Consider the following 13,967-nt stretch of genomic DNA (forward strand, 5'->3'; position numbering starts at 1 on the left):
AGAATCAAGAATAGGAAAAAAATGTGATATGCACGTTAAAGAACCCCAGGTGGTCGAAATTTCCGGAGCCCTTCACTACGGCGTCCCTCATAGCCTTAGTTGCTTTGGGACGTTAAACCCCAATAAACCAAACCAGCCAAAAAAATGATATATACAAGTGTCTGAACAGTCGCAGCATTGTGGATACCTGTTACTGCAGGGAGCAGTCCAAACATAGCGGTTTATGGACTGACAGTTGCTGAGAAACTGATGTAAATGCACACGGAAGCTGCAACAAATATGAAATCTAATTCTATCGCATTCCACATTTAAGGTGACTTAAGTGTCCCCATAGTTTCTTGAAGCTGACTGGTGTTCATCGATGCTTACATAAGCATACATCTAATTACTGCGCGCACTTGATTTCACTGGGGATGGTTGTTATAGCAGTGTCTGAAAAAAAAAAAAAAAATTCGCCGACAACTGTGTAATAATTTTCACTGCCATGCATTGGTTTTTGCAGTGATGCCGAAGCCTCTTTATGTTGGCACATTGAAAGCGAGTGCTCAGAAGTTGCTTAGTGACTTGTCCTTGTTGTGATTGCAGGACTTGGAGTTCCACGGGGTGATGCGCTTCTACTTCCAAGATGCAGACCAAAAAGTTGTGACCAAGTGCATTCGCGTCTCGAGCACTGCCACTGTCAGCGATGTTATTGGCACGCTCATTGAGAAGTTTCGTCCTGACATCCGAATGCTGTCAGTGCCGGACTACGCACTGTACGAAATACATGAAAATGGAGGTAATATTTGAGCGGCTGCCTATTTTATCACCTTGCCTTTCTATGGCTGAATTTTTTGATGTTTTGATTAGTTGGGTCTGGAACTGTTATTCTGGCAATTTGTTACTTGTCAGACCTCAACTTTGTCATTTCTCGATGGGGCTTACTCAGTATTTCATTTTATTTTATTACCTTAAAGGCCCAGGAAGGTGTATTACATAGGGGGTGGGAAGTATTGGGTAAACATTGCTATGATAGTAGATATTGTCAGACTTAAAAAAAGAATTGTGTGTGCTTGGTTTTTGCAGGTTGATAAAAACTAGCAGTATGTAACTATGACTGTTTCAAGGCTTTCTGTTCCTGTGCAAGTCGTAGGGTACCCTCCATTTTCTGGCCTGCAGCCAAGCCCAGTGTGTGTGGGCATTTAAGTTGGGCACATATTCCCATTGGAATTTTGTCTTGGGCTATTGGTCATACGTAGTGTAGGGAGGCAGTGTTAACAGACGACGACAAACAAATAGAAAGCAACTGAGGGGATGAGTTTTTCCTCATCTGGTAACACTGCCGCGTTCCAGCAAGTTCGCCGCTTTGGTGACCGCTCAACTTTTCCGCAGAGGAGCGCAAGCTCAGCGCCGAGGAACGTCCTCTTCTGGTGCAACTCAACTGGCATCAGGATGACCGCGAGGGCCGGTTTCTGTTCCGACGCATGGACCACAAGTCTCGGGTGAGTTGTCTGCTGGTCATGCTCTTGAGTGCTGAATTGTTTCGGCCTCGATGTGTGTATGTGTGCTAATAATACTTATTGCAGTGTGTGCATGCATGTGTCGCTGGTATGTTTAGCTGTTATAGTTGGACACCCAAAACTGTGTGCTGTGGTTACGTTAAGGGGGGAGGCTCCTCTTAAGAGGAAAAAAAATTATTAATGAAGTCTCAATTCTGAAACTTTCAGGAAACGTGCATTTTTATGTGCCAATTCTAAATGTCATTTAATTTCATGTAAAACTCCTTGTGCACCTATGTAATAGGTTATGTAAGTTTTTTGAAGAGAGCGTTGGAAGAAATTTTGCTAACAGTAGCTTTGTTTTGGGATAGTTGGTAACAGTTTGTTGAAAACATAGCGCAGGGAAAAAAGAAAAAGTCGCGGCCATCACAAATATAGATGGCACAGGCACTGCCATTTCAGAAATGGGGTGAAAAGTTTCAGGTTCCCAGGTATTCCAGAAACAGGAATACCATGTATGATAAGCAGGCTTATAATTTTACCCTTTTTGCATTCCTTGATGTCAAGACAAGCCAGTGGCATGTGTTTCAGCAAGTTCTTCAGTGCCGTCTCCAAAAAAAAAAAAACGCAATGACAGTCGTCGTGGCGCTAGGCTGCTGACCTGAATGACATGGGTTCGATCCCGGCTGCGGCAGTCTCATTTGGATATAGGCAAAATGCTAGATGCTCGTGCAGTTTCAGTGCACATTAACCGCAGGTGGTCAAAATTATCCGGAGCCCTCTGCTACCACGTCCTTTATAGCCTGAGCTGCTTTGGGACGTTCCCATAAAACCATTCCTGTTGTGCGCACCTCGGATCATTGGTGGAAGAGCTTCTGCAGCGTACTGTGGTAGTGGTGCGATTTTGTTAAGCGTAGTTAAGTAGGCCTAAACAAACTCGAGGAATTTTTTACATTTCCTTGCTCTTAGATTTCCTTTTTTTTTCTTCTGATGTGGCATTCCAGAAAGTTGAATTTGATTTGATTCCTTTATGCTGAATTGCCTACAATGTTGGTTTAGACATCCTTTTGCTGTGGCTTAGAATGTGTGGACATTGGCTTGCGATTTTTATGCCATTCTTATTCAAAATTGAACAAAACTACTCGTAGCCAGGAGTGGCTCTACTGTGAATGCCAGTACACAGAAGTGGCCTACTGTGTCTGTGGCTGTTTCGCTGGGGAAATTCCTGCTAAAAGCATGGTGATAAATGGTCGCTGTGCTGGCAAGGCACGGTGTGGACAGCTCTTCATTGTCTTTGATGTGATGATTGATTCTAACGATGGTGGCCAAGCTTGTTGCAACTTCACCTGCAAAGACCTCGTGAGCTCCCCCATTTTTTTTTTTTTTTTTTTTTTTTTCCAAGTGCCGAGGCCTGACTAATGACTCATTTTTCTTGACGCAGCTGCCAACACTCAAGGTGGAGTCACTGCGGTTTGGACGCAAGCCTTCACGTCGGGACCACAAGAAAAAAAAGAACAAGGAGGCGGTAAATAATGGCAGCTGCTTTCTTTCTTTCTTTTAATGAATATGTTTCACAAGAAATGCATATTGTTTGTACATTGCATGAGCTGCCTCTGCTGCTTCTTGACAAAGAGTGGTGAAATTTTTGCACAGGAAAAATAATATAAAGTGAACTGTAGTGAAGAAAAAAGCCTGCTGCATGCTGTGAGACATGCAGGTTATGAAGTAAAATCCAGGGCAGTATTTTTCTGTTCTCCTGCAGTTTGGTTCCAGTCTGCCTCCTTTAACTTGTCACTGCTAGTTTGAGTGCTCGCGTGTCACCACTGGGGTTTGTTGTTCCGGAGCACAAAACTTGTCTTAAAAAACTGCTTCATTGGAAAGCCTTATTTAGCCACCAAAATCTCAAAATGGAATTTGGGGGGCCCCACATTGGCCCCTGTAGTACTTACCTACTTTTTTTTTGCACCACTTTTGTCTGCAGGCCCAAACGGAAGAGAAAGATGGCATAGCTGAGAAGCTGTACACGGAGCTTCCAGAGACGAGCTTTACACGCTCCATCTCCAATCCAGAGGCCGTCATGCGGCGCCGGAGACAGCAGAAGCTGGAACGCAAGTTGCAGCAGTTCCGCCAGGAGGGAAGCCCTGAGGCCGGCAAGTGGAACTTTTTCTTTTGCAGGAACTTGACGTATATGTAGTCCGTGTCTTTGGGCGGTTGATCTGTAACTAGGTAAAACAGTAACTAGGTAGTCGGATAGGGGGAGCATTTCATTTTACCACACTATCATTAGAGTCAGTTCGCAAAAAAAAACCTGGCGTACTTGTGGTTTTTAAGGTAACGAAATGCAGCAGAACCTCAATTATAGGCCTTTCAAGGGACTGCATGAAACCGTTATATGATCCAGGTCTGGCTTCGACACAAGGCACGTTAGGCCTAGTTACCCTGGGCGACGCTACTGTGACGCCCGAGCCTGGCAGGCTGAGCGTCACTGCTAGGAAATGCGCCGCTAACGTGTGTGCACCCTGTTTTAACTTTGGTGCAGCTAAACTTTTTGTCCTTTCTGGCGCATATTTCTCAGTTTGCAGCACTGAGGCACTGTGTGTTCATGGTTCCATGCAGTCTGGCTCGCGGGACAACACGTGCCACTAAGTGCCTAGTGCCACAGCATCTCGTCTGGTAGCTCCCAGCGGAATGTACCACACAGGAAGAACTATGCACACATGAAACAGTTCTTCTGGCTGACTTTTTTCTTTTTTCCAAATCGCCGGCTGCTAAGTTGGGGGTGGGCCCTTACACAGGCGTTGCCCTTACGCGAGGATGGCCCTTACACGAGTATACATGGTACTTCAGTAAGTAGGTTCCGCCACAGCATAAATGGATAAATGCATAAACTATAAACTGCATAAAAACTATGCATAAATGTTACAAAATGTTGTTAGGGGCTATTTTTGTGACACTTATGCATAGTTTCAAGTTAGTGTCCTTTGCATAATTGTCACAAAAATAGCTACTAACAACGTTTTGTGACTATTATGCATAGTTTCACATTTGTGTCCTTTGGTGCCATGTTTTGGCTACTGTGACTGTTAAGCAGCAGTTCCATCGCTGCAGTCAACACGCAAACCATGTGATGCCCTGTCGTCACCTTACCTAACCTAGTGCAACATTTCAATGCCAACATGACATCCCACTTTTAGGAGGTCAAATTTCTCTTGGTTATGTCAGCGGTTGAATTCCTTTCACTTCCATTACTTCCATTCATGGCAGTAACATAGCCTTGAACGAGCACAGCCCTGAATACCATTTATGCGTTATTTGTAAATCGAATGCTCGAGCTGGCATAAAGGCTCGGATACTTAGATGCTGCTTTATATCACAGAAAAAAAGTCAGTAATTCATCTGCGGAAAAAAAAAATCGCCGAAAAGATGAAAACTGGATCCTGAGATAAAAACCGATGAGTCCAACCCCTATTTATGTCCTAGCTTGCCTAGCTGTCCGTCATTTGTCCACCTGCATTCTTTGCATCCTTGTTTGTCCACCGGTGTTCTTTACTTCCCCTGTGTTTGTAGTGTCTGCTTGTGTCCTTTGCGTCCTCGTTCCTTCGTGCTGTTCAGTTCAATTCAGTTTATTACCTTAAAGACCCCCGCAGGGTATTACATAAGGGGCGAGTAATACAGAAAAATAAGTACAATGGTTCCCACGTGGGTTCAACATATAATATAATCTGTTACTGGTTTGGAAAAGTTGGATGGGCAGGTGATAGCGGCGATGCTGTGGGAAAGGCCGTTCCAATCTAATGCTGCTCGTGGGAAGAAGGAGGCAGCGAACGTGGTCGTATGGGTCCGAGGCCGGGCAACTTGAAGAATATGGCCAGTGCGATGCGATATGCGAGCTGGTGAGGTGATATAGCCTGCGTAGCCGTGGGTGCTGTAAAAGAACTTATGAAACAGCTTTAGGCTGGCAATGCGGCGACGAATAACAAGGGCTGATAAGGCGGCTTCTGCTTTTAAGGGGGGACACTGGTCTTGAAACAAAAATTTTTATTAATGAAGTCACAGTTACGAAATCTTCAGGGAATATGTGTTTTTGAGTGCCGATTCTAAATATGTCATTTAATTTCATGTAAAACAATTCCTTGAGCACTTGAGCAGTTTTTATGCATGTATTTTGCGGAGAGTTTTGGAGAAAATTTGTTGCAGGAAACTGGCTGAAATGCATGCCATTGGGTTCTCTTGACACCAAGGAACACAATAAGGGTGAAATTGTCTTGCTGCCTATCATAGAACTTAAGTTACAGAGTTTTGAAGGTGTCGCTTCAGAAATGAGAAGGAAAGTCTGTATTCCTGTTTCTGAAGTGGCAGCTTAAGTACCCTATTACTTAAGTTCCATGAGAGCCAGGATGATAATTTCACCCTTATTGTATTCCTTGGTGTCAAGAGAACCCAATGGCATACATTTCAGCAAGTTTCCTGCAGCAAATTTTCTTCAAAACTCTCCGCAAAATACTTGCATAAAAAGTGCATAAGTGGTCAAGGAATTGTTTTACATGAAATTAAATGACATATCTAGAATCAGTGCACAAAAATACATGTGCCCTGAAAATTTCTTAACTATGACTAAATTGATAAAACTTTCTTTTCAAGACCAGTGTCCCCCCTTAAAGACGACACGCTGACTTGGTATGAATAGGTATTGTGAATGAATCTAGCGGCACGGTTCTGGACGGATTTGAGGGCATTTATGAGGTGTATTTGATGTGGATTCCATATGGGGGATGCATATGCTTGTTTCGGTCTGATTAGCGATTGGTAAGCCAGGAGGTTTTCTGCTGGTACGGATGGCTGAGCTCTGCTGTGTCTCCCAGGGGGCACGCTGCGCATTTTTGGCGAGTCGCTGAACCGGGACGTGCCGTACAAGACGCTGCTGCTCTCGACGACGGACACGGCGGCGCATGTGGTCCGGGAGATCCTGGCGAAGTACGGCCTCGAGCAGGAGGAGCCCCAGCTGTACTGCCTGGTCCAGGTGCTGGTGCCCCCTCCACCGGGGGGCCTGCCCAGCCCCCAGGACCCGCCCATGGCGGGCCTCAAGGAGTTCATCCTGGACGATGACGACTGCCCCCTGGCCATCGAGAGGCAGCACAACCGCATGAAAGGTAGCCCCAGTGAGACCTGGATGTGACGAACCTCCATTCGGCAAATTCCCCAGTACAGTAAAAGCTCGTTACAGGGGGGAGCCTGGTATTGAAAATAAAATTTTATTAATTTAGTCATAGTTATGAAATTTTCAGGGCACGTATTTTTGTGCACTGATTCTAGATATGTCATTTAATTTCATGTAAAACAATTCCTTGAGCACTTATGCACTTTTTATGCAAGTATTTTGCGGAGAGTTTTGAAGAAAATTTGCTGCCGAAAACTCGCTGAAATGTATGCCATTGGGTTGTCTTGACACCAAGGAATACAATAAGGGTAAAATTATCATCCTGGCTCTCATAGAACTTGAGTAATAGGGTACTGAAGCTGCCACTTCAGAAACAGGAATACACGCTTTCCTTCTCATTTCTGAAGCGAAAACTTCAAAACTCTCTATAACTTAAGTTCTATGATAGGCAGGAAGACAATTTCACCCTTATTGTATTCCTTGGTGTCAAGAGTACCCAGTGGCATACATTTCAGCGAGTTTCCCGCAGCAAATTTTCTTCAAAACTCTTTCCAAAATACTAGCATAAAAAGTGCATAAGTGCTCAGGAATTGCTTTACATGAAATTAAATGACATATCTAGAATCAGCGCACGAAAATACATGTGCCCTGAAAATTTCATAACTACGAGCAGATTAATAACATTTTCTTTTCAACACCAGGCTCCCCCCTTAATTCAGAAATCCAGATAATTCAAACTTACGACGCGGTCTCGGCGAATGCCCGCGCAGGTTCATGGTGCCGGACACTCGCTAATTCGGACACTACAGGTCTTGCACCGGGCTCCAGAAGGGAGGTGGCATCTAGGAATGACTGGCTGGCAAGCATTAGTCAAAATAACCCTGCTCTAACCTGAATTTCATGCTGTAGAGGCCCGCGCTCTTCTGTCAGGCGTGGTGAAAATGAACAGCCCGGCTCCGAGAATGGCCCGATCACATGGTTTGGGTTTCGCTTTTTGGAGCTTCGTGTCAACCCATGTCGACGTATCAGCCAGCCAACCTAGCTTGACTGCGCGCCGTTTTGAACCATGAATTACACGAAAAGACACTGCTGCTCACTATGTGAGGGGACTCCTACAATCTCAACGAACGAACGCAGTGGACAACATGCCATGCTACAGCATAATCGCATCTTTCCATGGCAAATGCAGCTGTCTCTGTAGCTCTCCTTTTGTAATGTCACGCCAAATGGTGTCACAATTGCTCATATTCAAAAGCAGCACCTTCATGAAGTGAGCTCTTGTATTTTTCTGGTTGTTCACTTGACGTGCGTGTTGTGACAGAACACAAATCACCCAGATGAATACCAGTTTTAACAGAACAGATTGGGAAATAAAGGGAAATTATTATACTTTGTTTCTCATTACATCAGTGCTCGGTCATATTCGTCATGAAAAATGTGGGATGGACACATGTATATGCTATGGGCTGTGTTTTCTTTACTGACTGGCGAGATAAGTCGTGTGTAATTACTGCATCTTGCAGGCAGTGTCATTCCTATTGAATAGTAACATCACTGTTGTGTACCAGGCAGTTGTGCATAATCGCATGAAGCTGCCATTTATTCACATAGTTCACGTAGCAAAACAGAACAGGGGCAGGACACATGTATATGCTATGGGCTGTGTTTTCTTTACTGACTGGCGAGATAAGTCGTGTGTAATTACTGCATCTTGCAGGCAGTGTCATTCCTATTGAATAGTAACATCACTGTTGTGTACCAGGCAGTTGTGCATAATCGCATGAAGCTGCCATTTATTCACATAGTTCACGTAGCAAAACAGAACAGGGGCAGGAGGCACCAGAACCGGGAGTGTAGCTCTGGTCAGGTGCATACTGTATCCACTGCTTGCGGCCACTGTTTGTGTCTGCGAAACATTTGCCCATGGGTACCGGGCTCCTCCATCTGGTGCAGGGACGCTGTCGTTCCACATTCGCCGGCGACCAGCCGACTACCAGCCGCGCAAGCGCAAGAAGAAGGCACCGAGCGGTGGTGGGACTGTGCCACCGGAAGAGGGGCTTCCCTTCTTGCAGGAGGTGCCCCAGGGTGGGGGACCCTCGGGTCCCTGTCACCCAATCCCTCTCCACATGACCGAAGTGGGCTCTGCACCATCGGGAAGCCAGGGCCTGCAGGTGGGTGGGTTGCACCTGGTGCACTGGTGCCTTAAAGCCTTAAAGTTTTACATGCTGTGTTGCTTGTGGTGGTCAAGTGAATTTACTGAAAGAGGCAAAGGAGCCTGCGGGCTTGCCTCGAGCTGATGTCTGGGCTTGTAATGCACACTCGTTAGCTTATAAAAATTGTTCTTAACAGGTGGTTAGATTCAGTGAAGATTTAAGCAATGGAAATGATTAAAAAAACTCCTAGCATTGTCATTGTGGCTAGCCTTGCAGCGTTGAAATGATCTGAAATGGGCCCATCTTTTCTGAGGTTGATGCTGTGAAGCAAGCTGACCCAGATCAGCACAGGGCTTGTGTAGAGCACTTGAACTCGAGTTGAGCCACAGTACAACAAGCTGAGCATTGCATTTAATTTGTCTTTAATTCATCAGTTCAACTCGCCCTGTTCAGTGTTGTACTGTCCCAAGGAGCTTGTGACCAGGTTCAGTTCTGTATGCTGAGTGTGTCTGTTGTTTGCACAGCTTCAAGGTCCGGGTATTCTGCCACGGCACTGCGTGATAGCGCACACGGAAGGTGTGGTGACAGTGACACCCAGCCAGCCAGAAGCCGAGACCTATGTGGACAACGTTCGGGTGTTCGACACCACCCTGCTGCAGCACGGGGCCGCGGTGCGCTTTGGCCGCAGCCACCTGTTCCGCTTCTGGCAGGCACCACCTCCTCGGACGGCCGCCCCTCCTCCGGCCTCTTCACCCTCTGCCATGGGGGACAACCACCGGCCATCACACGAGGAGGACCACAGGCTGTGAGTGAGAAGAACGAAAATCATGGAATTCATGAAATCTTATTTTTAGCTGGAAGGAACAGCATGAGAACGGGATGGTTTCATTTATTCGTGCCCCACTGCGGTGGCTCAGTGGTTATGGCACTCGGCTGCTGACCCGAAAGACGCGGGTTCGATCTCGGCCGCGGCGGTTGAATTTTGATGAAGGCGAAATTCTAGAGGCCCATGTGCTGTGCGATGTCAGTGCACGTTAAGGAACCCCAGGTGGTCGAAATTTCTGGAGCCCTTCACTGCGGCGTCCCTCATAGCCTGAGTTGCTTCGGGACGGTAAACCCCTATAAACCAAACCAATCATTTATTCGTTACAAAAATAACTATCCTAGTTACTCCCTTGTGTAACTAATGAATGTGTTGCTGTTGTATCTTATTGTATACCGTATAAACACATGTAAGGGCCGCACTTTTTTTAACAGATTCGAGGGCCAATTTTTGGGGTGCGACCCATACATGCAACGTGGAAAATTTTTTTAAAAGCAGAAACACCAATCAGGGAATGAGCGTCATTTATTCTACGTTCAGTCGTCACTCGCGGATTATTTAGGGTTATTTCGAAGGAGCGTTGTGCCAGCTTTGAGGAGCAAAGTCATGCCAGCTGGTGCCAGGTGGAGAGAGGGTGCGAAGATGAAGGGCGAGAAATGTGGTTGCATGCACATGCAGATGCCAGAAAGAAGACGCAAAGAGTGAACACATGCTTTCGCATGTCTGCTCGGTTGAACCGCATTAAAACCCTTCCACTTTTTTTTGGTTGAAAGCGAAACCGAAGGGAACGTTTCTAATGCTTTTGGCACAGAAAAATGGTTAAATGGCACAGTTTGAATTAGGAACAAAGTTTCGTTGAACTCGGACAGCTTGTCTGTGCAGTTACTGGCAGCTGGACAGCTCTTAGGTGGTTAAATCTCTTTGCAAGGGATGGCCAAATGAGTGGGGCTCTTGATTTTGTTGCTTTTAAAGGGACTATGCAGTAAAGTAATTGAGATTACGTAAAGCAGACGGGGGATAGGCATTCCATCACTCGTCACCCCAGCGCAAGAATTTTTGAGCTATAGTCGGATACAACTCAAGAATGAAGCGGCTTTTCCCCGTCAAAGGCACCCCCTTAATTCCAGCCAATGGCGTCAGCTGATTCTCATTACCGTGCTAGTGTCACAAAGCAGGGAGTGGTAGATAAAAGGAGATAGTCTCCTCCCTCCATGGTCCGGGATAGACCCCTCTCTCCATTGTGGCACCGCTTCCTGCATTGTCACCCTAGCAGGGTCATGAGAATGGGCCGACGCCATTGGATGGAGGGGGGGTCCTTTGACGGGGAAAAGCCGCTTCCCTCCTCTCCCCCCTCAACTCGTACATGCGGGGCACCCGAAAAAAAAAATAAAGAAAACAGCTCTGGAATTGGGCCCCGTCCAAGATTACGTCATTCTCTGACGTTCGGTTTGCGACTTCTGGTTGTCGCACCCAGCACCCTAGCAGCAGCGTCGGCAGCGTCTCTCCAGTCTCTGTTCGCCTTCCTGGATTGCGGCTCGCGTTGGATTTCTTTGCTTGTCACTGCGACAAAGGCACTGCGAGTGGCTCCCGAACTCCCGACAGAAAGAGGCGGCAGAGGTAAACTGAAACCATTATGCACTAAGGCAATGCCCTGGCTCGCGCTTGCCCGAGGGGGTCGCGCGGCGGCTCGAGTTGACTATTTGCACGGCTACCGGAAGTGTGCCTGTGACGTCGTGGCTGCCGTGGCTCCAGCGAATGACAGCGTTTGGTAGCCTGCCGACGTCGCGGGACTAGTGACAGTCTATTTTCACGATTTTAGTTTCAAAATCGGTCACTACGAAGACACCAATCAGCCCGCAAATTTTAAAAAAAAAACACTGTTTTTATAAATTCATAATAAATTGCCGGCTCAGCTTTGAAGACTCATACTTGGTGTGAATGCTTCTTAGCATCATTTTTTTTTTATTGTTATTTGATACCTCAGAGGCCCCTGGTATGGGGCATTACATGAGGGATGGACATGACAGTTAAACAACTATGATCTTGATAGCGTTCTTAAAATGGATGGCGTTGATGTGATGCACGGCGTCCTGTGGTAGATCATTCCAGTCCCGGGATGACGTGAGGAAAAAAGATCGGGAATGAGCGGTAGTTCTTGTGGTGGGGGCGTAGACGGCCTTATGGTGGTTAATACGGCTTGAGAGGCGATAAGCAGGTGATATGACCGATTCTTCTAAAGATGAATGGTAAAACATATGAAAAAGGCACAATTGAGAAATTTTTCGTTGCGTTTCAAGGCTAGGTAAGTTAGCTCTAGATTTTAAAGCAGACACACTTGTGTAGTACGAATAATCAGAATAAATAAAGCGGATAGCTCGATTTTGTATTTTTTCTAAGGTTAAAGAGAGGTTAGACTCTATGCACTGAAACAATATACATGCACTGAAATTTCTGCACTGAATTTCTATGTACTGAAACAATATACAAGCAACTTTTAATTCATTGCACAGTCCCTTTAAGCTTTCCAGTTCCCTCTTCAATTGCAATTCTTGTCACATGCACTCGTGGTCTCAGATGTGGTCACCATGCTTGTGCTGCAGGCGAGCCCCCGATCCAGAACCGGCTGGCATGATGCCCGACCACCTGGTTCCCGGCGGGGGTGAACCCAGGGAGCAGCGCAGGGGGGACCCCATCCTGCCGGCCGTGCTGGAGCTGTGGGAGGAGCGTGAGTGGCCCTGCTTGAGCACCTTGTTTATGGCTGTGCGCTTAGCATTTCTCTACTGTGCAGCTAGAACAAAAAGAACTAAACAGAATACCCACGTTTAAAAGGGGGAGCCTGGTCTTGAAAAAAAAAATTTTTTATTAATGAAGCCACAGTTAAGAAATCTTCAGGCCTCGTGCATTTTTGTGTGCTGATTCTAGATATGTCATTTAATTTCATGTAAAACAATCCCTTGAGCACTTGTGCAATTTTTATGCAAGTATTTTGGGAAAAGTTTTGCAGAAAATTTGCTGCAGGAAACTTGCTGAAATGCATGCTATTGGGTTCTCTTGACACCCAGGAATGCAATGAGGGTAAGATTATCATCCTGGCTCTCATAGAACTTGAGTTATAGGGTACTGAAGCTGCCACTTCAGAAACAGGAATACACAGTTTTCTTCTCATCTCTGAAGCGACAACTTCAAAACTCTATACCGTATTTACTCGCATAATAGGCGCACTTTTTTTCCAGAAAATCCGGCTCAAAGTTCGGGGTGCGCCTATTACGCGGGGTAAAATTTCCGGAAATTTTTCGACTCGCAAAATTGAACACACCGCGTAAACGCACTCGTGTACGGGCCGCACCCCGTTTTCGCGAAGAAAATGTTAAAAAAAAAAGGTCCGTGTAAGGGCCGCACCGAAACTTTCGGAATGCACGCGCCGAGGCCTCCGCGATCGGCTCCGGCTGCGCGCAACGGGCGCTTGATCACGGAGGCCACACACGCGCACAGGAGCTTCCAGACGCCGCCCAAGGCCAAGCTCATCATCATCATCATCATCGTTTTCCTCCGCCGCGAGCTTTCGCTATCTATATCGCCATCAGCATCTCCAGCTCGTTTTTTTTTTGTTGTTGTTGTTGCTGTCAAGTGCCGGGATTTGCGGTAGTGCGATAGGTATCGTGGTTTATGGCTTTTTGCTCTCGAACGCGGCAAGCGTGCGGCAGGTCGGAAAATACGACGTGGCCGAGAAGTGCGGCAGTTGCGACTGCGGCGTCCCTAAATTTTCGTACGCGACTCCAAGCGCCGAGGTTTTCGCGGGCCTAAGTCGGGAACGTCTCCGGCTGGAGATGAAGCTTTCCAAACAGACGTTTAAAGTGAGCATCCCTGAAAACTGTGTGCGGCTGTTCTACGCGATGTCGTTGTACGTGCTGTGGGTCCGCAGCAGCTGCGACGGCAGCAGCACTAGTGTGGACTAGTAGTCAGTTCAGCAAAAACTTTGTTAAAATAAAGATTGGGAAGCGGGAGGTGGCGAGGCGTTGCCTTGCAATCGTGTAAATACAGTATTGATCACAGTGCCAAGTTCGGGGTGCGCCTATTATGCGCGAAAATAAAAAAAATCTGATTTTTCGCGTCCTAACTAGGGGTGCGCCTATTATGCGAGTGCGCCTATTACGCGAGTAAATACGGTAACTCAAGTTCTATGATAGGCTGGATGATAATTCTACCCTTATTGCATTCCTTGGTGTCAAGAGAACCCAATGGCATGCATTTCAGCAAGTTTCCTGCAGCAAATTTTCTGCAAAACTTTTCCCAAAATACTTGCGCATAAAAATTGCACATGTGCTCAAGGAATTGTTTTACATGAAATTAAATGA

General features: G+C 46.3%; 1 protein-coding gene across 1 annotated transcript in view; it reads left to right on the plus strand.

Annotated features, from left to right (window-relative positions):
- The window catches only part of cno (adherens junction formation factor afadin), a 46,030-nt gene that overhangs the window by 3,980 nt on the left and 28,083 nt on the right, over nt 1-13,967 (plus strand). Inside the window, exons 2-9 of the mRNA XM_089551554.1 lie at nt 586-778; nt 1,372-1,481; nt 2,920-3,003; nt 3,460-3,628; nt 6,341-6,628; nt 8,590-8,807; nt 9,314-9,594; nt 12,213-12,337. Of these exons, the coding sequence (XP_089407680.1) occupies nt 586-778; nt 1,372-1,481; nt 2,920-3,003; nt 3,460-3,628; nt 6,341-6,628; nt 8,590-8,807; nt 9,314-9,594; nt 12,213-12,337 (1,468 nt within the window). The remainder of the gene's footprint in view (nt 1-585; nt 779-1,371; nt 1,482-2,919; nt 3,004-3,459; nt 3,629-6,340; nt 6,629-8,589; nt 8,808-9,313; nt 9,595-12,212; nt 12,338-13,967) is intronic.

Source organism: Amblyomma mixtum, chromosome 7, assembly GCF_055824585.1.
Source record: "Amblyomma mixtum isolate Tamu chromosome 7, ASM5582458v1, whole genome shotgun sequence".
Taxonomy (NCBI): Eukaryota; Metazoa; Arthropoda; class Arachnida; order Ixodida; family Ixodidae; genus Amblyomma; species Amblyomma mixtum.